The 26,038-nt window shown below is 34.6% G+C and overlaps 1 protein-coding gene across 1 annotated transcript in view; it reads left to right on the plus strand.

Moving 5' to 3' along the window:
* Nucleotides 1-26,038, plus strand: part of LOC129939174 (zinc finger protein rotund-like) — a 73,149-nt gene that overhangs the window by 2,140 nt on the left and 44,971 nt on the right. Inside the window, exons 2-5 of the mRNA XM_056047078.1 lie at nt 8,536-8,997; nt 18,062-18,145; nt 18,266-18,302; nt 22,636-22,934. Of these exons, the coding sequence (XP_055903053.1) occupies nt 8,536-8,997; nt 18,062-18,145; nt 18,266-18,302; nt 22,636-22,934 (882 nt within the window). The remainder of the gene's footprint in view (nt 1-8,535; nt 8,998-18,061; nt 18,146-18,265; nt 18,303-22,635; nt 22,935-26,038) is intronic.

The raw sequence follows: 26,038 nt of genomic DNA on the forward strand, positions 1-26,038 counted from the left end.
AAGAAATATAAAATAATAACTAAACTAGCTAAAAATTCCCAAAATGTTAGGTTAGCTTGAGATTTGCTTTTAACAAATGATGGTTTGTGTAAAAACTGTTTTTTCCTATGCTATTACAAAAACTCTGTAAACGCGACTAGTGTCTTAGTCAAGAAGTCTAAGGAGATCAATTCACATAGTTTTGTTGGCCAAATGTCAACTATTGCATTTTTTGCTCTATGTAATATTGTTGACACCATATTGTCATCGTATAAAGGTACAATAACTTTTTTAATTCTTAACCAATAAATTGAAATTGACACTGACATAGAATGAAGTGTCAAATTTCGAAAATAATTAAAGGCAAAATCTTTTTTAAAATAGTTACGCATTTCTTTAGTAAAATGAATTAATAAGGTGGCGCAACAGAGGGGACCTACAATTTTAAGCCGATTTCGAACGGCTGATTCGAGAAAGCACTTTTCATGAAATTACTCTTGGAGGACTTGGAGGATTTGTCAATTCCTCCCAAGAGACAGTACCGTGAAAAATACTTTAGATGGCACAGGCAGAGATCGAACACAAGACCTCTAGTATGACAGTGCAACGTACTTTTTTTTAAATGTATTTTAACTTTCCATAGGAAGTTATTGTAATGGGTCCGATTTGTCGAATTGAACATTTTGACATTTCTCTATGTTTCAAGGTACCTAGAGTCGATTTAAAAAAAATTTAGAAAGATGTCTGTGCGTGCGTGTGTAAGTACGTTCGTACGTCCGTATCTCCGTTTGTCCGTATGTCCGTATGTCCGTACGTTCGCGACGTTTTTTTCGTCGTCCATAGCTCAAGAACCAGAGGAGATATCGACTTCAAATAAATTTTTTTATACAGATAATAAGGCAGAATATGCGGAAAGGGCTCCCAAGAGAATTGCGTGGTGGTTTTTTACCATAGCAATTTAAAAAATATATCTTACGAACCAATGACACTAGAGACTTGAATTAAATTTTATATTATATATTTTAACGTAATACCAAACAAATATATTTTTGGAAAAAAAAATCCAATTAACAGTTTTTTTTGTAAATAAAAAAAAACTTAAACTAAATTTGTCCCGTCGAAAACTTTACGAATACAAAATGATTTTATCTCCAAAACAGTTTTGTGCAATGAACAAACTTTTTAACATCTTGTAATATTTTGAGAAAAATGGAATTGCCAGTATTTTTTATAAAAAATAAAAAACCTAGAAAAAACATTACTCAAAGTTGGTAAAAATTGATTTTCGATTCAAATATCTTTTCAAAACTTTGAGATATTGGCTTTCAACATTCAGTAAAATTTTGAGAAAAATCGAACTGACAGTTTTTTTTACATAAAATGAAAACCTTACATAATAACTACTAAAACTTGGTAAAATTTTATTTCGGACTCAAATAGCTTTACAAAAAATAAAAATATTGTTTTCGTTTTTTTTTTTCATGTCACAGAAAATATTGTTTTCGATATTCAGTAGTTTTTTTTATTAAAATCCAACAGTCCGTTAAAATCTACAAAAAATAGTGCGTAAATTTGGTAAAAATTGATGTTTTGTTCTTGACATCTGTCAAATTAATTTCATTCATCTATTCATAGGTAAAAAATTGTTTTCGAATAAAAATTTATTCAACAAAACTACACTTTCAAGCTAAACTATTTCTTTATATGAAAAATATTGTTGGTAATTTTAAAATTTGTAAGAATAATTCAACTGACAAGTATCGAATTGAAAATGTTGGCATTTCTCCACGTTTCAAGTTCCCTAGAACGCAAATAAAAGGTTTTTAGATGGATGTTTCGTTTACTGTACAAAAAAAAGTATCAAATTTTCTCAAACCAATAACGCTAGCGTATTGAATTAAATTGTATATTAAACATTGTTGCGTGATTGCAAATTGTTTGCAAGAAGAAGAACGCGAAATACAAATATTTTAAAATAAAAATAAATATTATTTATATTTATTGGTGTGCATTGATTTTTGACTCGAATATTTTGGCAAAAAAAATTGCCTTGAAACTAGTTTTGTCTTACAAAAAATAGTGTTCTTAACTTTTAGTAAAATAAACCCAGTTGTTAGTTTTTTTTTATAAAAAATAAGAATCTACAAAAAATAATATTCACATTTTTTTAAAACTGCTGTTCGATTAAAATATCTCGAGAATAAATAAAGAAATTGATTCCAAAACTATTTAAAAAAAAAAACTGCTGCTAAGTATTGGTTAAGTTTCTAGAAAAATTGTATTGGAAACTTGGAAAAATAGTTTTTGACTCAAGTATCTTGAAAACAAAGAAAGATGTTGCACCTCAAATTTGTTTTTTGTTTTACACAAATTTTTTTATTAATAATTGTAAAATGATAAGAAATATTTAAAAACGGACACGAATGCAATTAGAAAGGGAGGATAGCATTGGGAAATATTGAGTCTGGTATAGCATTCCACATTCGTGTAGTGCGACTAAAGAAAGAATATCTGTTCTTTACCCTACGTCCGAAGTGAGCTCAATGAAAATCATACTCAGTTTGAAATCATCTTTACACACAAAATAATTCATTTCTCTTAAAGTTAGATTTTGGAAGGGTAATCATATTTTTTGAAAGCTCGCAGCCATTTCAATGTATATATAAGATGGTTCATGATGGTTATGTTTATTTTCTTAATTCAGATACTTTATTTGTATTATAGGTGCAGCTTTGGTACCATATAAACATTTGTTAGTTTTTGAATGCGATAGAACAATTTATTTGTACTATCACATGTCTGTAATTTAATAAGATCATTAAATTCCTTTATTTGTGAATTTTTGCACTAAGGCCAATTTTTCAGTGCTGAGTTAACTCCGAGTTAACTCACGAACAAGTTTTTCAGTGCGAGTTTAATTTTAACCTCATGAGTGGTATGTTAATTTGGTTTCACTGATAACTTAAAAAGTAATCGATTCAGTTCTCAAAAAACTGTGAAAGCCCATAGATTTTGACATTTTGGTTGACAACCAAGAGCCGTTGTTTTCAATATCATTTGTTGTTTTTTTTTCACTATACAAAGCAATAAATTGAAATTCAATCTTGTTCTCCAAATAAATTAAAATGGTTCGGTTGCAATCTGATAAGTTTTTTTTCTTCTCAAAACATATGAACTTTAAATTTCTTATGAAGCTCCATTGCATTTTGAATATTACAACAAATTATACATTTTTCCGCAAAAAGAAAATATTTCGGTATATTATGTCAAAAACATTCGAATATTTAAGCCAGAGTTAACTCAGTAAATTTGAAGGGTTAACTCAGAGTTAAGATTATAATAGACTTAAAAATATGTTTCAGGAGTTAACTCGAGCTTGAATGTTGAAGTCAAAAATTGCATTTAAGATTAAGTATTATTTTAGAGCGGTTCATCCGGCTCCCCTTCCTTGGAGTTATACTAAGGATCTGGCCCTCCAGGTTGGGGGTTGTGCCGTCGGGGTGACTTCCTGGCCACGTAAAAACATCATAGTCTCGAAGCAACAACAAGCCTCGGATACGGACGGATTCACTGTTGACAACCCACGCAAACGAAATAAGGACAACGATCTTCGGATATGTACGTGGAATGTTAGGTCCCTTAACAGACCACGTGCAGCCGAACAATTAGCGGGAGCCCTAAACTGCTGCAAGGCAGATATTACAGCCATCCAAGAAGTGCGATGGGATGGACCGGGTAAACGCAAACTAAAAGACTGCGATATCTACTACGGCGACTGCTACCGAGAACAAAGACAGCGTCTATTTGGGTGTGGATTTGTTGTTGGAACTAGGCTCAGGCAAAAAGTCTTGAGTTTCAACAGTGTGAGCGAGCGCATCACGACAATCCGCATCAAGGCTAAATTCGCCAACATAAGCCTAATATGCGCGCATGCCCCAACAGAGGAGAAAGATGAAGACACCAAAGATATGTTCTTCGAGCTCTTGGACAAGACATATGAGCAGTGCCCTGGCTATGACATTAAAATTGTCTTAGGAGATTTTAATGCCAAGCTAGGAAGAGAAGACATCTTTGGTGGCATAATCGGGAGATACAGCCTGCACGACACTACCTCCGACAACGGATTCAGGCTGGTCGATTTCGCTGCGGGGCGAGACGTTCTGGTAGCTAGTACGCAGTTCACGCATCTTAATATCCACAAGGGGACATGGAAATCTCCTGATCAATCAACCGTCAACCAGATTGACCACATTGCGATCGACGCACGACACTTCTCCAGTATCCAGGATATCCGAACATTCCGAGAGGCCAACATTGACTCGGACCACTACCTCGTTGTAGCCAAGGTACGGCTACGGATATCACGATCCAAGCCAAAACAAGGAAGTACTGTGAGAAGATTCGACGTTAGACGGCTACAATCGCAAGAGACTGCCATGTCCTTTTCCGATCGAGTCTCTAATAACCTCCTAAGGAGTCCTATGCTTCCTGCATTAAGCATTGAAAACCAGTGGCAACATTGCCTTGCAGCCATCAGAGATGCCGCCTCTGAAGTGCTAGGTTTCACACGGCCACCACAGCGAAACCCCTGGTTTGACGACGAATGCCAGCAAGCTCACGCAGCGAAACAAGAGGCATACAAAACGGCGCTGCACAAAAGGACGAGAGCTGCTCGCGAGCTCTACGAGCAGAAGAGGAGAGAGGAACACCGGCTTCTTAGACGGAAAAAAAGAGAGCATGAGAAGCGCGCGATCGAGGAGATAGAGGGATGTCACAACAGGAATGAGGTTCGTAAATTTTACCAAAAGGTAAAAAAAACCTCCCAAGGGTACCAGCCACGAACCGAAGCCTGTAAAGACGATCAAGGGAACATCGTAGTAGAACCACAGTCGATGCTGAGAATATGGAAAGATCACTTCTCCAAATTATATAACGGCGATGACGAACCGAATTCCGCTGTAAGGGAGATAGAACCACTCAACCTCGGCGACGCAGATCAACAATTCCGCCTACCCGACCTTGACGAAGTGAAGATAGCTATATCTAAACTTAAGTCAAACAAAGCTGCTGGAGCTGACGGCATCGCTGCCGAACTATTCAAAGCAGCAGGCGATGACTTGGTAGGGAGCATGCACCAACTCATCTGCAAAATTTGGTCGGAAGAAAGCATGCCCGATGAGTGGAATCTCAGCATAGTGTGCCCGATACATAAGAAAGGAGACCCTCTAAACTGCGCCAACTACAGAGGCATCAGTCTTCTTAACATTGCGTATAAGATCCTCTCTGCCGTATTATGTGAACGTCTGAAGCCATTCGTCAACAACCTGATTGGTCCTTATCAGTGTGGCTTCAGACCAGGAAAGTCCACTATCGACCAAATATTCACACTACGGCAGATCTTGGAAAAAACCCAGGAGCTTCAAATCGATACCCACCATCTCTTTATCGATTTTAAAGCCGCGTATGACAGCATCTATAGGGAAGAGCTCTACCGAGCAATGTCTAGTTTTGGCATCCCTGTCAAACTTATCCGTTTGTGCAGAATGACGATGGAGAATGCACGCTGCTCTATCAAGGTCGGAAAAGATCTTACCGATGCATTTGATGTCAAAAAAGGTTTTAGACAAGGCGATGCACTGTCATGCGACTTCTTCAACATCGTTCTGGAAAGAATTGTGCAAAACTCAACCGTCAACACTAGAGGCACAATCTTCCAAAGATCCATCCAATTACTCGGATACGCAGATGATATTGACATAATTGGAAGATCAAACCGTGATGTCAGTGGAGCGTTTTTGAGCATTGCGACGGAAGCGAAGAAGATGGGTTTAGTGGTCAATGAGGGCAAGACCAAGTATATGCTGTCATCAAAAAAGGACACTGAACGACGACGTCTTGGACAAAACGTCACCATGGACAGCTATAACTTTGAGGTAGTTAAGGACTTTGTCTACCTAGGCACCGCTATTAATGCAGACAACGACACCAGCGCTGAAATCAAACGAAGAATAACTCTTGCAAATCGCTGCTTCTTTGGACTTAGAAGGCAATTGAGAAGTAAAGTCCTCTCTCGAGCATGTAAAATCACCATCTATAAGACACTCATCATCCCGGTTCTCATTTATGGCGCTGAGGCCTGGACCCTGTCAAAGAAAGATGAGAGCGTCTTAGGATGCTTCGAGAGAAAAATTCTTCGGGCGATTTTTGGTCCCGTACGCATAGATGGAGAATGGAGGAGAAGATATAACGACGAGCTGTACGGGCTGTACAGCGACACTGACCTAGTTAGCAGAATCAAAGTCCAACGGCTTAGATGGCTAGGTCATGTAGAGCGGATGGACATCAACGCTCCAGCCCGGAAGGTCTTCGAATCCAATCCCGAGGGACGGCGCAGTAGAGGAAGACCGCGACTCAGGTGGCGCACCCAGGTGGGAGAGGACCTCAACCAACTTGGCGTGCGAAACTGGAGACAGCTAGCTAGGGACCGAGCTGGCTGGAGACGCTTGTTGGTTGAGGCCCAGGTCCGCCCCGGACTGTAGCGCCACCTTAAGTAAGTAAGTAAGTATTATTTTAGAGATTTATTGAAGTAATGGCTTTTTTTGTCTCTTTTGTTTAATACTTACTATAACAACATTCTGATAAATATCATTTTAATGTAGTCTTTAGACGATAAGACAGAAAAAATCATATTTATTTTGATATTAAGTTAAAAATATCTGTGGGACCAAAGAATTCCTGTCTAAATATTAAATTGGTAGTACCCGTGTCGTGATGGTAATTCCGTACGACTGTTACGCTAGAGTTCTTGGGATCGATCCCTGACTGGTTTATTAACACTCCAATACTAATTCTTGGCATGAAAAGTGTTTTCTCAGATAAGCCGATCGAATTCGACACAAAAGTATAGGTTTCCTCCATTCCTAACGTTTGAGATAACTTTTTTCGTCAGTATTAAAGTATATTATTATTTTCATGTTTTCTGCCATTTTTTGTTTCATAAGAAAAAGAAGAATTATAAATTACCTTTCTTACATCTTTTTAATTTACAAACGTTTAATAAATGTACAAAAGGACACACGACTTTTTAAAAACAAAAATACTAACACCCAATTCCTGAACAAAGTTGTATACCAATGTTGTTGGGTTACACAAATGGGGTCCATGGACACTATGTCCATAGTCTTTAAGTCGTCGTCTGTATATGATGTAGTAACAGTAACCAAATGAACACTGGTTTCATGAATGGACATTATATCCACATAGAACAGTTTGCCTTCTTTAAACAGACTTAATGTTTATATAGCTACGAGTACACAATCATCCATCTAATAATAATTTTTGTCAACTTAATGATAGCTTAAAATTTTAAGCTATTTGTTGACAGATTATTTAAAAATTGTATGCTGTCTTCTGCAATTTAAAAGTTCATTGTAATTTTGACTACATACTATATCTCCCCACCCCTTTGAATATGTACACACATATAACGTATAACGTGCTTAAACTGAATGGCTTAATGCGTTTAAGTGCATTCACAACACTTTCTACTCTGACTCATTTCGTCAAAAACCATTTCTAAATGCTGTTGTGAGCTGGAATCGGGGTAGCAACAAATTAAATTTTTAAGAAAATAACTTAACGTCAAGTCGTTTACAAAAGTAAAATTATGGTTTAACCGAGTTTTAATTTCTAGACCTCAATTTAATTTGATTGCCTGATAAATTATAGTTCTATCTCAAACTGAATTAACTTTTAATAAACTCAGCCTTGGAGATAAGAACTTCGTCAAAAACCATTTCTAAATGCTGTTGTGAGCTGGAATCGGGGTAGCAACAAATTAAATTTTTAAGAAAATAACTTAACGTCAAGTCGTTTACAAAAGTAAAATTATGGTTTAACCGAGTTTTTATTTCTAGACTCTTTTCAAATAAATTAAAAAAGACAAAATTTAGGATGGGGTTGTTTCAAAAAAAGGATAAGTAAGTTGGTGATGGTTAGAGGATTATTGTGTAGAATGGCGTAGTCTTTACCAAATAAATTTTATAATTTTGAAATTGGTATAACATAAAGTACCTTGTGATCCCTCCAGAATCATCAAGCTCTCTTATGGTAGAAAATCGAAAATGATTAGGTTTTCAATCTATATATAAAAGATGTTGGACCATCAAATGAACATATGTATTTTGTTACAATACCACCCTATATCCTTCCAATTGAGTTATGTTACAGATATAATTTTTGATTTGTTTACTCCACTGATTAAAAAAAGGATCTTGTTAACAAAAACAAGAATTTAATTAGATTTGTTCACTCTCTTTAAGTGTTTTTTGTTTAAATATTTTATCCCACTAAGAACAAAACGTAAATTTAGTTATAAACGTTAACGTCAGTAAAGCTCTTTTGAAGGTACCATTAGTTGGACTCATACAAACTCTTTACTTTTATTTGATTGTAATTTGGTAGTCACGCACATTAATACAAAATTATTACATCGATCGATAAAAATATATATATATATATATTATACATCAAAACATTTCTTATTAACTCTTTCAGAAACCATCAAATTTTGGCTGGCCCACCGACAATAACATCCTTGGCTCAACTGCACCCTCCCCGAGTGCTCTCGACAACCAAATCAACTCATCCTCCCAGCAGCATCACAACAACCATCATTCTGTGGTTATTATAGGCGATAACAACAATCAAGAACAAGCTCTCTCATCATCTAAGACTCATCTTTCGTCATCTGAAGGAACCCAACCTGCGCAACCTCCACCACAGTCAACTTCTTCGCCACCTCCTACCCCATCCCAACTCACGGGAATCGGTTCGCCCAACAACCGAATTACACCCTCTAGCAACAGTATGCCAATTGGTGGGGTGCAAGGCCAAAATCCAGCTCAGGGCCTCGTACATTGGATGAGTGCAGTTATGGCTGAACATATGACAGGGCAAACGCATCACGATCCAACAGCTGCCGTTGGAATGCACTACATGTGGAATGGCAATGTTGACGTAAGTACTTATACATCATAACATAAAGTGTTCGTCTTTAAGATAAGAAAAAGGTTCAAAATTTAGGATAGGACGTAGCATGTAGCCTGACGTTTTTTTAATGTTCGGTCTTCGTTGCTGGACGGGACGACGACGTATAGACGATGGACATAACTCGCCACGGCTATACACTCTTTTGATGAAGGCTGAAGGGATTGTTAGATCATAGGACATAATCCAATGCGCAGTGTCTAAATTTTTTCCGTTCGTTGCTTTGGTCATGCTTCCTGTTAGGAAAAATTGTTACAAAGATTTTTTCCCGGCGCGGAGCGATGTTTTTTTTTGTCAGTCAGTTATGGTCGTTTTTTAATTTAGCTAGCGACAAAAGCTTTAAAGCTTGGGCAGCTATATAAAATATAAGGACATGATGGCGATAGCGATGGCGATGGAGGCTGATGCGGATGATATTATATTCTTTTTTTTCAACCTTTTTATTGCCCTTTTCGTCAATGGAAAGAGATTAGTATTTGCGGGAAAATTGATTTAAATGAATGGCCACATTATGTAAATCATTATGGATTCTTTTTTTCATTATTGTTGTTGTTTTTGCTTTTTTGTTGGCACAGTTGGATGAACCATTGGACACCCAAAGGAGTCCTTTGAAAATATTAAACCGCTTGTTATGATGTTTTTTTTACATTTTTTTTACTCTTGTGAATAAGTTTTTTCCTGAATTTTTTTCCGAATTAAACAGAAAAAATAGCTAGTTGATTGAAAAATCAATAGAACCAGACAAGAGAAAAAATTTGATACAAGCAAAACAAAGCACGGCAAGGATATGAAAAAAAGGATAAACTGCACACACATAATTTTTTTTGTCCTTTTCTATGCAATTGGAGCTTTTTTTTTATTTTTGAAAACTTTTTTATTTTCCTGGTTAGCTCTCAATGTATAGTTTTTCCCTATGTATGTATGTACAAGTGTGACTAAGGGATGAGAGGGGTGTAAAAAAAAAAAAAAAAAAAACAAATTACTCCACCAAAGGATAGCTACATACACATACATAGGTATAGATTTTGAGTGACAGTGGTCAGGGTTTATAGGAGATGGCATGGCGGCAGAGATGAATAGAATTTTATTGACACGGTGAACTGGTGAATAGTTTCTTTGTTCTAATATAAGAAGGTATTTCTCCCGCCTAAATGCAAAAAGGATAAACCTAATGTGATTTCTGTGTGATGAGGTTTTTTTTTGTTGGTCTAGATCCTCAATGGCTAGATGATTGCTGCGTAATTTTATTTTGAAAAAAAGGAATCCTTTTTGAGATTAAGTGCAGATTAATAACATTTCATTCTACGTAGAAATGTATTAAGGAACAGGAAGTGTTATATTTTTGAACTGGTGTCCTTTATAATGAAGCTTAGGGGGATAATTATTTTTAAAAGTGTCATCAACATCAGTCATGATTTCAACAAGAAATGTCTTTTAACGAACGGCAAGGATAGTGTTCTAAAATACATGGCACCTCACAAGCTTTAGAATTTAGCTTTTTAACCATGGTCACGTACTCGGTGGCCAATTCAAAGAGGAATCTTTTACTTATCAACGTTACTGATTTCCTTTGTTTCTTTGGGGAAACAAGCTTAAAGCATTGACTTTCAATTCGAGGTTTTGGCAGTGATATACTTATCACGAGCTAATATCACCATTTTCATTAATAGCCAAACAGAAATTAAATAGATCTCTGATACAATAATCAAATCGAAGCTTTTAAATTACTTTCAGCAAGAACTTACGGTTTTAGGAATAACAATGAATCAATACTAAAGCAATCATGTATAGACTTAATTTTAAACAACCCAGCATGTCATATCATTGTTGACAAGATAATACAAGAGACCAATGAAAGATAGAAAAGCCTCAAAACCTGTGTCAGGAAATTATAAATTTTACAAAACTAAATCCCATTTGTTTATGCACCTACACACAACAAATAAAGTCATCCTTTTGACTTAGGGCGATAACTTCATCAATCTCCCGCCCATCAACTTAGCCTTCACTCTTATGGATTACAAATGGTTGATCTCTTGCAAAGATTCATCAAACAAATATTTTATTAGTACAGTACGGTTTAGTTTTTAAAGGAATCTTTTTATTCATGAATCTTCTGCTATAAATTCTATAAATTCAATTTGTTCGTGAATACAAATTTTATTTGCAAGGGAGATTAAAAAATCAAATTCCCGGCTTAATTGTTTCATTGTGAATGAATTTAAAATAAAAAAATATGTAGGGGACACTTGATACCCACTTTTGAAATTTTTGATTATTTTGAATAATAGAAGATATTTTGCTTTTAAACTGTTATGGTTTGTAAATCATTTTATTGTTTATCATATTGTATTAGTTACACATAGAATTTATGAAATATGAAATACATTTTTTGACGTTTTTTAACAAGAATCCAAAGTAACCAAGTGTCCCCTATTGAGGGAGACTTGATTTGTGTATAGGGTAGACTTGATTATTGGGGGATCAACTCTCCCCTTCTGCAAAGTTATTTAAGTCTAAATTAAATTTCCGCAAAGATTTCTTGAATTGAAATAAAACGCGTTTAGTGTTGGCCTTGATAGTTGGAGAATTGATTTTCTTTACGATTTGATGCCTTCCAATTTCAGAAATGTCAACTTGAACTGACCACTTACGTAAATGTGTGGCTATTTATTTTTTTTTGCAAAACGCACTATATATCCATGTTCTGTTAAAGACGATATCTGTTCAATATAACGATGCATGACGTTTTTTAATGAAAGTATGTACACTACTACCCAGTCGTCAACATTGAATAAGGAAGAAGAAGGTTCATTTTGGTTTTCAGACTCACAGCTAGATGAATTAAACGAATCTTCTGAAACATTGAATATTGATTCCGGAGATGGTGGCAATTCGTCTTAATTTTTTGATGATCAGATACAGGTTATCATCGCCAGTAAAAATTTTGCAGTTAAAGGGGAAAATTCATGTAACCCGAAAGCCAGCTAGAATATTTTGCGGCGTGAATGTTCGTACAAATGCATTTCCAAAACAAAAAATTACGTCTAAAGTTTGAATTCAGAGGAAAATAGAGTATTGCCAGTTCGAAGTTTAAAAAAAACTAAAATCATGGAGATAATGCCCAGGGATCAAGTCTCCCAGGGGATCACGTGTCCCCAGGTTCCCCTATTGAAAATAATTACATTTGATTTTGATTTAAATAAAAACATATCTAAATATTTGTGTAAGTTTTCAATATAAATCACTGTTCAGCTTAACTATAGTAACTCATTATTAACTTCACATAGGAAGTTATTGTAATAGGTCCGATTTGTCAAATTGAAAATTTTGACATTTCTCGAAGTTTCAAGGTCCCTAGAGTCGAAATAATAGAAAGATGTCTGTGGGTGCGTGTGTACGTACGTTCGTACGTCCGTACGTTCGCGAAGTTTTTTTCGTCGTCCATAGCTCAAGAACCAGAAGAGATGTAGATTTCAAATAAATTTTGATATATACATAATACGGCAGAAAGATGCAGAAAGGGCTCTCAAGAAAATTGCGTGGGTGGTTTTTTTACCATAGCAGTTTGAAAAAAAGGTGAACATTTTGGTTAACCCTAAATATCTTACGAACCAAAAACGCTAGAGAATTGAATTAAATTTTATATAATATATTGTAACGTGATATCGAAGAAGTATGTTTTTTGAAAAAAATCCATTTAACAGTTTTTTTATAAATAAAAAAAACTGAAAAAAAAGTTGTCACCTCCAAAAATATACGACTAAAATATGATTTCATCTCCAAAATAATTTTGTGCAACGAAGAATAATGTTTTTGACATCTGATAAAATTTTGAGAAAAATCGAATTCACAGTTTTCTTTACAAGAATAAAAATCCAAAAAAATCATTACTCAAAATTGGTAAAAATTGAATATCGATTCAAATATCTTTTCAAAAACTTGAAATTTAGGCTTCAAACTTATTTTATCTTATAAGGAATATTGTTTTCAACATTCTGAAAAATGTTGAGAAAAGTCGAATTGACCGTTTTTGTACAAAAAATAAAAACTTAAAAAAAATTAATAAAAGTTGGTAAACATTGATTTTCGACTCAAATATCTTTTCAAAACTTAGAGATATTGGCTTTAATTTACTTTTATCTTTCAAAAAATATTGTTATTAACATTCTTTAACATTTTGAAAGAAATCGAATTGACAGTTTTTTTACAAAAAATTAAAAACCGAAAAAAAATTAATAAAAGTTGGTGAAAAATGATTTTCGACTCAAATATCTTTTCGAAAATTTGAGATAATAGCTTCTTACCAATTTTACTTATAAGAAATATTGTTTTCAACATTAGGACAAATTTTGAGAAAAATCGAATTGACAGTTTTTTTTTTTAAATAAAAACCTAAAAAAATGTATAAAAGATGGAAAAATTGATCTTCGACTCAAATATCTTTTCAAAAATTGTAGATATTAGCTTTAAACTACTTTTATCTTTCAAAAAATATTGTTCTTAACATTCAGTAAAATTTTGAAAAAAATAAAACTCTAAGAAAAACAATACTAAGACTTGGTAAAAATTTACTTTCGACTCAAATAGCTTTTCAAAAATTAAAAATATTGCCTTCAAACTTATTTATTTCACAGAAAATATTGTTTCCGATACTCAGTAATTTTTTGTATAAAAATCCAACAGTCCGTTTTTTCATAAACAATAAAATCTACAAAAAATAGTACGCAAATTTGGTAAAAATTGATACGAGTACACATAGACAAACTTTCAAGCAAGACAAATCGACAGACGGGATGGAAAGTTATCAGTGTGGGTCGCATCCCAGCCTCTTTTTTATTATGTATTTTGAAAGTGTTCTTCTATGTTTCGTTATAATGCCTGGAAGAGCTCTAGCAGCCCGATTCACGGGCACCTGAGTTAATGGCACTGCTAGAATTTAACAAGCTTGTTTTCCTAAGAAGGCTACAGAAAGTTGTTGAGTGCTCTAAAACATAAGTGGGACTATTTCCACCTAGTATACATTTTCTTATATCCGGTTAAGGGACCGTTGTTCCTTTGATGTTGATATTGTACAAACCATTGAAACGAATACTGTTTTCTTCTAAATATTTGTACTCACCCAAAATTTTGTATTTAAATTATCATCAAAGCATGCAGTTCTATAAAATGTCTTTTTATGTTTCCAATTACTTTATGTTTTAATTATTTTTTTTTTAAATCAAACAATTTGACTTGTTCCTAAAAACTTAATTTTTGCAACTAGAATGCTTTTTGTTCCCATCTAGAAGAATATTACATTTGATAATTGAAATAATGGCATACAAAGAAATTTGCTTTCGGAACTGTTTCAAATTTGATCTTTTCGTGAGACAACGAAATTCATTGTAAACGGTGATTTTTTAAGAGCTTGAGAACTTTAAAAAAAAAAACGCATAAAATTTGCAAAATCTCATCGATTCTTTATTTGAAACGTTAGATTGGTCCATGACATTTACTTTTTGAAGATAATTTCATTTAAATGTTGACCGCGGCTGCGTCTTAGGTGGCCCATTCGGAAAGTCCAATTTTTGGTAACTTTTTCGAGCATTTCGGCCGGAATAGCCCGAATTTCTTCGGAAATGTTGTCTTCCAAAGCTGGAATAGTTGCTGGCTTATTTGTGTAGACTTGAGACTTGACGTAGCCCCACAAAAATTAGTCTAAAGGCGTCAAATCGCATGATCTTGGTGGCCAACTTACCGGTCCATTCCTTGAGATGAATTGTTCTCCGAAGTTTTCCCTCAAAATGGCCATAGAATCGCGAGCTGTGTGGCATGTAGCGCCATCTTGTTGAAACCACATGTCAACCAAGTTCAGTTCTTCCATTTTTGGCAACAAAAAGTTTGTTAGCATTGAACGATAGCGATCGCCATTCACCGTAACGTTGCGTCCAACAGCATCTTTGAAAAAATACGGTCCAATGATTGCACCAGCGTACAAACCACACCAAACAGTGCATTTTTCGGGATGCATGGGCAGTTCTTGAACGGCTTCTGGTTGCTCTTCACTCCAAATGCGGCAATTTTGCTTATTTACGTAGCCATTCAACCAGAAATGAGCCCCATCGCTGAACAAAATTTGTCGATAAAAAAGCGGATTTTCTGCCAACTTTTCGAACACTGATTTTGGTAATAAAATTCAATGATTTGCAAGCGTTGCTCGTTAGTAAGTCTATTCATGATGAAATGTCAAAGCATACTGAGCATCTTTCTGTTTGACACCATGTCTGAAATCCCGCGTGATCTGTCAAATACTAATGCATAAAAATCCTAACCTCAAAAAAATCACCCATTATTTTCAGATCTCTAAGGAATTTTTAAAAAAGGAAAAAAAAAGATATATGTGTTCCGAAAGAGAACTTATCTCAAAAAAAGTATCTACATACATGCATCAGAATTTTTTTTTCAGATGGTGAGATGATCACTACAATGTGAAAAGTAACGATATTTTTCATCTCGCGTAATGTATAACTTTAGACCGTAAAATCAAAAGATCTCGGATTTACAATTTCGGAAAGCAACCATTTTTTTATAGAACAGAACCATATTAAAATTAAAATTTTGTTTGTTTGACAGTTTCGACAATATGGGGCATATTTATAGTCATATTTCAAACCGGAGTCTATTTGAACTGGAGTCTAAGTTTAACATATAGCTTAGGCTCAGCTGCTGTTCATAAAGAATTTGCCAGCTCTGTTTAGTTGAAAACAGGTTTAAAGCATATTCTACTACAATTTTGAAAAATTTCACATAAACTACATAAACAATTTAATGAAGTCAGACTGGTGGTTTTAAGACTTGGAAGCAAGCAGATATTAAAAAAACATTTAATTGAATTTCGATCTATAATATTTAGAAGGTCAATCATAGACTTGACAGTTTTTTTTTCTTGAATCGATATATTTCACAAATCGTCTTCATCTATGTACATATTTCAAAGAGGTCCAATTGGGTTAAGTAGAGATTTCGTTTTTTTGTTAGTTGGTAGCATTAAACATCCAGCAAAATATCAAAATATTGGTATGTATATGTTTAAGTCTCATTTTAATTTTTTATTTTAATTTTTCAAATAAAATGTCTCGTAAGTTAATTTACTCAATCATTTTGTTTATTTTTGATGTGTAGAAACAGCTGAAACATAGGTTCCGTCGTGTTTATTTTTGGACTCCAGATTATCGTTTTAAAATGGGTTTAAATTGTCTATGAATAACATAAACTAAAGTTTAATTTAGCAAAGACAAAATCAGAACTTTTCAAGAAAATATGAATATGACCCTATGTTTTTAAGCGAGAGTGATGCATTGAGAATAGCATGTAGGTACAATTTTGTTAGCTAAGTTTTTATTAAATTAAATTAATTTGCTGCATAAGTATTTTTCAATTTTTGGGTCTGCAAATGTACAACGGAACATATTCTTTGTTAAGAATCGGTTGACACCTCCAACATTCCACATACAAATTTTCACAGTGACACAATTATCACAAAAAAATTTCCTTGTATTTAACCGACAGTTAAATCACCTGTCAATTCGTTATAAAGTTTGTCACTTGTCAATATTTAAGAAATAGGACAAAGGTTTAAGTTGCAGATATGTAATACAGCTGTTATTTTTGTTTTGTAAACTTTGCTGATCTAAAATATATTGTCTATCGATCTTAAATTGCAACTTTGGTGAGGAACTGTTTGGCGACTAGCTTATTTACCTTACTCTTTTAGAGGATCTTCAAAAGATTTGATTTGTCGAGAGTTCCTTACTCTCCTCGACTATTACGTTCGTTTTGTCTTTTTGTCGTTTGTCTGTGTCCGCTGTTATGATATCTAGTCTCTGATCGGATCGATCCAGGGCTAGCTTCTCTTTTCCCGATAATAATTCTGCAAAGCGGCGAAAAATCCTCTTATCGTTGCGTTTTTGTCTGCGTTTTATTATCGTTAACCCCAAGCTTCGACCGGTGGTTGAGCGAATGGGTCTGACGTTCGATTCATGCATATTGTTAGTGGGTGCATACCACACGGATGGGTTAAATAAATTCCTATCTAGATACTGTCTATAGAAGATGGTGGCCCCATCAATGTTTTTACGCTAGAGTCTTCCTTGGGAAGAATTTTATTTGTATGCCCGACAGGTGATAAGTCTACTATCCATCAAGAAAGGCACTAACACAGTGCCTTCGTCTACTTTCCAGTTCTTTCTTGCCTTCCTTGGAGAGAGATTTTTGTTTCCGACAAACAGGAAAGAACTGTCTATCAAGTAAGGAACAAGCGTTATGTAGTTTTTTTATCTCATTTAGTCTCAAGTCATTTCTCTGAACTTGCAATACTGGTAGACATGACTTCTACCAATAGGTCGACGAATATCCTGGCAGTCTTTATAAATACATTGTTATTCAGTGTCATGGGTGACGAAAGCTTCTTACTAACTGAAGTATAGCTTTTATATAAATATAGATCCACTGGTGATTTTTATCTGTCTGAACAGTGAGATCGTTTTTTAGAAAATAAAACTATTGCACTTCAAAGGCATTTAATGAAGTTCGGCATCGGCATCAAACTCTTTTATGTAAAATATGTGAATTTGGAATCAACAAATCTCTTCTCCGTCGGGTTAGAAAATACCGGACCGTTCAATTAAAGTAGTCTTGGACGATTTCAAATCTTCGGGAAATTACTGTAACGTGTCCTCCTTTGAAGAATTTAAGAGAGAACCGTTGTATCATAAACATAGATACGCTGTAATAGCCAGTAAATTATTAGCTAAGTATATTGTCAGAATTTTTTTCAAAATTAGAAATATCTCTTTCCCTTTTTGGTTTTACATATTTCATTAATGGCTTAAACCTTTCTTGATGCTAGTTTGTTTTGAAATGCAAATGAACTGTTGGCGAATTTTTCATAATACAAAATATTCAATGTTTACTTTTAACAAAATTTAAATTTAATACATAAAATACTTTTTTTTTAATAAATTATTTAATTTAAAAACAAAAATTATTTTAGCAATGTGGTCAACATGTGAAAGAAATCGACTACAATGGTTGGCCAACTTCAAGAAATCACATGTCAATGAAGCAAGGATATGAGGTATGTACACACGAATACTTTTTCTTTTAAATATATAATTACTCTCTACTTCAACTTTTCACTCCTTAAAACATTTATCTAATCTTGTTTTACCTCCTTTTCTTTTTCTTTTATTTTCAGGCTAAAATGAACGACCACCATGGGAACCTGCAAAAAGGTAATGCACCCATTTTAATATCTTTTCCATTTGATTGCTTGCATCACGAACAAAGTTATAGTGATGCAAAATAAGTTTTGGTTGTATCTTGTATAGATATCACATAAGCTATAGGTATCTAACTCTTAAACCATATGAACTCCCACAAGATTCTCGTAATACACTACCTATATAGCTATATATTGCCGCGCAGCTGTAGCGCCAGAGCGCCAGGAATCTTAAAATGTTCCGGCAACATGTTTACATTATGTTGCTTTATCGAAACTATCGACCTCATCTAGATAATGTCATCGCGATTGCGATAAGAATCTAAAAACATTCCAGTATAGATAGCAAAATCTTCCACCCCCCGCTCCCCATTGAATGATATGCGATATCATTGTATGTCTCCAAAATGCATTACCATTCTGAAGCCGCTGCCGTGGCTGTTGTTGGAATGATGGAACAAGAGGTGGCATGTTGCGTTGTCGTAAGGCCATAAGGCCGAAGCTGATGTTACCTTAACCGATCAACAAAGTCGCGTAGTCTTCGTCGTCGTAGTCGTCCGTCGTCTTGTAATTTATCCTGGCTTTCCATTCCCACTTTCTCGGTGGTACACCGAAAAGATTTCCATAAATAAGAGGAATAATTTTTGGAACTACGGTATGGTGATATATAGTTGTTGCCAAACAGCGCTGCTGGGGCAGCGGCTTGAGGAGAGCAATCGCGGGGTGCGACGACACGGCGGCGCGGCGCGGCGGTAGCGGTGGCGACGGTGGCGTCTATATAGTATCTCAACACCACAGCTTGTTGAATGATTAACAAGCGAACACATGACGATGCGGTACAATGCTGCAAAAACACGGCCAGCATCAGAGGCATTCGCCATTGACTCCGAAATCGTTCGAGGAACATGGATGTCTTACATGCGGTTAAAATGTTGTCAGTTACATGCACGGTCATGTAGTACACTAGCTACTTGTCTCGGTTAAAGATACATCAACTTAAAACGGCCGATATACAGATACAATGGTCGCCAGTGCTGCGATCCAATTCAGCCATCCAGGGCCAGAGGCAGAGCCAGCGCCAACGCCAGCGGTGCGTGGCGGCAGAGGTGGTAATCATTGAATTGTTGCTATACATACATTATGTATAGAGACATACCAACATAACAAAAATTAGCTTCAAGATTTCAGTTCTAACCATCTTCGTTGTTAGATGCGGATGGATACCTTCCTCCAATCTCTACCGACTTCGATTTGTGTGCCATACTAGTCGCGTCGCCGTCGATAATAACATGAGAACGACTTTCATATGTGCGCTACCATCTTAAATGGCACCAGCTATAGAAGTAATTTACACTAAGCGCCACCCGATCGCCCATTTAGGGTTACAACAACATGGGACGGGACGAGACTGTAATGTTATCATTATTACCCGCGATGGACATTAATAAGCTCATATGCGGCAAAAGAAGCCAAAGCCTAACATCCCTCTATAGCCGTCTTATGGAATTCATAGATTCCATATCGACAATACAGCTTAGCGCCAGTAGCTTGGTTGGTATAACCGGCCCGAGGAGCCAACGTCTGTGCGGCGCTGGTAGCTCTAAACGCGCGCATTTCTGATTAGTATAGCCTTCGCTCCTTTTGCGCATATCCAGTGCCGCAGGTTGTTGGTATTGTTGCTTTTTTTGCAACTTGATCTTTTTCTGTAATTAGGCTTTATCCGTTGGTTGTTAAACTTGGTAAGCGGCATTTTTTGTCTGCTCCTTTTTAAATTGATGACTATCTCTGGCTGTTGGAACTGTATTCCGATTTAATTACCAACCAAGTGCGTGTGGCATTAATCATTTTCAAGATGATCTCAATTCGGGTTTATTGATCAGTTAATTAGAACTGGTAGGTAATCTTATATTTTGTCAATGGAAGGAAGAACTAGAAAGAGCTACGAATGAGCCTCTATATATTTTTAAAAAACAACAATTATTCAATAAAACTCAAATAAGACCCAGTTCCGCAGTCACGTAAATGGATCTTTATAGTTTCAAACAAACTTGAGTGAAAGTAAATTCTTAAGAATTTCGCGTTGAAGTGCAACACAGCTAGACTGATAAATTGAGCGAGATCGGTACCATATGATACTGGGCCCAAAAGTTGTTTAAATTAGATAGATAGATGAATTCTTTATTTTATCACTAAGTATTATTAATTTTGTTCATGTATAATATGCCTTGTTTATTCTAAGTCTTGAGCAACAACCAGGTCCCTTCTTTTGTCTTATATACTTATAAAAAAAAGTGTCCTTTCTTTTCAAAGAAATGATTTCAACATGGATTTATCTCTGGTAAATCGATTTCAACAAGTCTTAAGATTTCCAATAAATATGTCGCTAGCTGTTTTGAAGTGGGTCGAAATGTTGTGTTATTTATACTGACTTCGCCAAAAAATATTAAATCTCATCAAATCCACGTTTCCTCTAGTGGTGTTCCTCATGGAAGCCACCTGGGACCGCTTTTATTTCTTATTTTAATGAATAATAATCCACATCAAATCTGGTTTTTTCATAAATTACTATTTGCTGATTACTTTTAAATGCCAAATTATATAATCTTTTGAAGCCATCTTACAATTTGTCATTCTTATAAAATTGATGAAAAACCTCTTCGGAGAATAGAAAAAAAAACCTTTGATCAAAAACTTAATCTACGAAGTTGCTAACGCATTTTAATTTTTCATATTTGCTTAAGCTAATTTTATAGTAGCTTTTATTTTTAGGAATTCTAAGGAACTAATGATCCTTACACTGTTAAATCTCTCTTCAATGCCTCATTATTGAAAATATTGAAAAACGTAATATTTTAATGCCCTCGGATGATTCAAGACGCACAGCTTATTTTGGTATTAACTTCATAAGAGGTTTGTTATGTTATCATATCAATTGTCCTCTTTTGTTATCCTAAAAGAAATTCTATAAAGACTTAACCATCCCACTAATTTATTTCAAATTTTGTACGAACGTTGTAAAAAACTAGAGAATTTTCTCAAAAATTTAACTGGCAGGTTTTTTAAAGAATTAGTCAGACAGCCTAAAAGTGATTAATACCTCCAATTTCTTTTAAGTTACATAAACCAAAATTGTGTATTATAGGTCGGCCTTATGAGGCATAAAATTAAAATTTAAGATTCCAATTCTGGATCTAAAAATTAAACTTCCCTTATTAAGTTAATTAAGTGCTTCAAATTGCGCGTTTTTAAAGGTGTTATACCCGACTATACGTCTAACGTATTAAGCATTGTTGTATTAAGCAAGCAGAAAAGTCGATTAAAAAAAAACTCTTTAAGCTTTCGTAAAATTCAAGATAAATATATTCAAAAACATTGAACAAGAATTTAGACGCCAGGCCAACATTAAGACTTTAAAAAGCAACATTATATTGAGTACTAGCAAAGTTGACTTTGTGTGTCAACAAAACTCCTTGAACAATTTTAATACTAGTGTTATCAAGAACGTAATTTTCTTGAGGAAGTCTTTTCCCTTGGCTTGCTTTAAAAATAAAAACTTTGTTTTTGAATGCTTACAAGGAGCCTCCATATTTCATAAAATGATTGCAATCTTTTTGTAACTGGAGTGCAAATGGGTTGTTTGCATATAAAACAAATTTCGCCATTGCACCGGCAAAATATAGTCCGCCTGGAAGTTGTACAACAGTTTTGTCGTTAAAAACGAAACGAGTAATGGACTTAGAATACAGCTACTATTAAAAATCGTTTCCATCACACAATGGTGTGTTAGTAGCCAATACAAAATTTTAGTAATAAAAAATAAGCTTTCAAAAGATTTAAACAGGACAGTTTGTTAATTAATGCCTATCTGTGCCTTGTCCTAAAAGCAGACTTAAAATCAACGAGATTACACACATCTTTTGTTCAACATCTTCTAATTGAATTTAAAATCAAAATCCCCCTGTAGTTCTCTGTACTTTTCGTATCACCAATCTTGAGAATTTCAAAAATAATAGCTTCATTAAAATAAGAAGGCACGCAGCTGTCTTCAAAACACTAATTGAAAAAGTGGACAGTATAATTCTTAAGTTTTATTATAGAAAGTTTGAAAAATTTTAATTGAATTTTATTCTGAATCTGGCACCTTATTGTTTATTATTTTGGGCGATATTGTTTCAAGTTCTAGGAAAGTGATAGCATCGTCAAGATCACTTTTCTCAACATTTGGCAACGCGCCAACATAATTGTTTTAAAATGAGCTACTCTTTCGAAAATAGTTTCAAATGCTTAAAAACTTACAATAAAACTATATTACAGTTAAATGAAACGTCTATAAATTCTATTTACAGGACACATTTTTGATGATGGAAGACTGGAACACCATACAGGTGCTGCGCAAGGCAATCAAATGTCAATATACGGACCTAGCGGTCCAGTTCGGACAGTTTCGTCGAATAGCAATTCTCCAGGAGGTGGTGGCGGTGGTGGTGGTGTTAATGTGGGCGTTGGCAATCATGTGCATCATACTTCGGCGGCATCAGCATTATTAGTTGTACCACAGCCAATTAATGCAACCAAGATAAGTACGAGCCTCGGTCCAGGAGGTGGTGGCAGTGGGAGGAAATACCAGTGCAAAATGTGTCCACAGGTAAGATTCATTTAATCTAAATTATAAATGAGTATAAACTTGGCCCTTTTTTGAATGGTTAAGAAATTGTTAAACTTCTTCTACAATAAAAGGATAGGATAGAATTCGGTTAAGTTCAAAATCAAGATCAAATAATTTGATTTTTAAAAGCCTACAACTTTTGTAGCAATAATTTAAATTATTATTAAAAATAAGTTTAAAAAATCATAACATTAAGTAAAGTCTATATACCAAGCATCGGATTACTTACTTATGAGACTTGACATTATGTAACTTTTTTGTAACTTTTTTGTAGACCTAAAGCTTGAGTGACAAAAGCATTTATAAAAAATTCAAATTTACATACAATACGTTTCTCTAAGAGTTGACAACAAATGTATAGGATTTTGAAACAATATTCCAATGCCAATATTTGTTTTGAAAATTTGTGTTTTTTTTAAACATATGTATAACATATTTTTAATGTATTGAATAGTTTTTTTTTAAACTCTTCTTTATGCCTATAAAAAACAGTATAATTTTTTTTTAAAAAGAATTAATACTGCTTTTTCAATTTTTTTAACTAAAGTGAATGAAATGTGTATCGTAAATTTTAACATAATTATGAATGTGTTCTTGTGTATTTTATTATTACCAAATAAATACATATTTTTGGTTTCAAAGTAAATAAAATGTAAAACACACCTTTGTAGTGTCTCTTCATATTTTTGAAACTCAGACACTGAAGCCATCACTATTAATAAGTGACAAAAAGTTAACAAGTGACCAAAAAGTACGGTTTCTTATCGAAAAATTCGGATTTAAGGCTCATACTTTTGCACTTTAAATGATACAAAAAAAAAATGTTCAACTTAGACTTTGGCACTTTTTAATAACTATCTTCTCAGTGTCAAATATGGTTTTATTGGTTAATTTTATTAAAAGCGTACAACATTGACGGTGGTCGTGATCTTATTTTTCACCCCTATTTTGTTAAAGTCTGAAGCCTGTCGTCAACAACCTGATAGACCCATATTAGTTTCTACCAATGACCAAATATTCACATTACGGCAGATCATGGAAAAAACAGGAACTTCAATAAAGGTCAAAAAAGATCTCTTATCGTTCTGGAAATAATTGTGCAAAACTCAATCTTCAACACTAAAGACACAATCTTTTCAAGATTCATCCACCACCATAGTTTGAAAATCAAAGTGTCATGTCAGTGGAGCGTTTAAGTATTACGAAGGGAGGGGAGAAGATAGATTAAGTTGTCAATACGGGTAAGTATATGCTCTCATTGAAAAAAGACATTGCAATACGACGTCTTTGACAAAACGTCTATTCATGGAGAGCCGTAGGGCTTTGTCCGCCTATGCACCGCTATAAATTCAGACAACGACATCAATACTGAAGTCTCTTTTTTGGACTTCGAATGCAGTTGAGTAATTTGTACCTCTCTCGAGCATCTAAAGGCACCATTAATAAGACACTCATCATACCGGTTCTCATTCTTGTCAAAGAAAGTTGAGAACGTCTGAGGATGCTTCGAGAGAAAAATTCAGGTGATTTTTGCTCCCGTCCCGGACTTGATGGCTGCATCGTCTAGAGCGAATAGACACTAACGCTCCAGCCCGGAATCCGATCCCGAGGTACGGCGCAGTAGAAGAAAATCGTGATTAAGTTAGCGCACAGAGATTGCAGAGGACCTCATCCAACTTGAAGTCTGAAACTGGCTACAGCTAGCTAGGAACCAGGATCACTAACGAATCGTAGAAAAATCATCATTCTAGTTTTATTAGTCAAACGACCCCCCAAAAAGCATTACTTTTTTTACAATAAGCATACACTAAAAGAGATATTATTACCCTTGCATAATGCAGAGGCACAATGTGAGCACTAGGAAGAGGAGAGAGGGTTAAAAAGAAGATGTCGGTGCACTTTGGTTTTGAATTCCTGAATATTGCAATGACTAGGAAAAACAGAGTGTGGTAAGGCATTCCACATTCGCGTAGTATGGCTAAGGAACGAATCTCTGTATTTGACAGTATACTTGGGTTAAAAGGAAGCCAAAATATTCTTAAGGTCATTGTGAATCCTAAGGAAACTAATTTCCAGTCTCAACATTTAAAAAGCTTTAACTCATTTGTATGAGATATACATTTTTTCCTGCATACGTAATTTCTTAAATATAAGATTGATTTGATTTTGTTAGATATGTCTCAAAACTTTTTTTAATGCAAATGAATGCCAGAAAAGCTCAAAATAATGTGATTTAAAACTGAGAAAACCTGAGAATTTGGATTGTAGTTCAATCTAAAAAGCCGGAAAAAACAAACAAAATCTAGAAATCCTATTTTTAGGAACGCTATAAACGTAAACTTATATTTAATGAAAATCTCAACTTTCAAAAATCCGGGCCCTACTCATAACCAACAGCATTGATAATAATATAAAATATGTCACATTAACTATAGATATTCTCACCCAAGTGAGTAAACAAACTTTCACACGCATCTTCTTAATTACCAACCTTTCATTCTCAATTACACTTAGCAAACTCAATAAGCAATTTATCTGACATATATACTTTTCACTATATTGTTGAGAAAAAGCCCACCCTCGTGGCATGAACATAAATTGATACATTCAGCAGACACCTGTGTGTCATCCAAAATGAGGTCCTATAAAATATGGACTGCTGTGATTCCATATAAGCAAATTAACATACAAATCACAAACAACAACACCAACCTCGCACTAAAAGCCTTAAATCTTATAAAATTGAAATTTGATACCACTTATGCCATAACCATAGTGAAAATGAAAAATACCTTAATCAGTATCCCGGTCTGGCTCAAGGTGGGTAAATTGTTATTAGTGGTGTTTATTCGCCTTAAATGCGTGGGAACGAACTGAAAGTATAACACAACCTTAGGTCGCCGACGACGTTACCGTCGATCACCACATGTGTGGCTTCACCTTCAGTGTCTCTCCTAAAATACTCTCCTCTTATATAAGATCTCTATAGCTGTCAAGTTAATACGTGAGGCGCATGTGCAGAATATCAATTTTAATGTTTTTCCCACAACTTTGATTTAAAGCTTGTTATAAGGGTTAATATA

This window comes from Eupeodes corollae, chromosome 1 (genome assembly GCF_945859685.1).
Source record: "Eupeodes corollae chromosome 1, idEupCoro1.1, whole genome shotgun sequence".
NCBI classification, from domain to species: domain Eukaryota; kingdom Metazoa; phylum Arthropoda; class Insecta; order Diptera; family Syrphidae; genus Eupeodes; species Eupeodes corollae.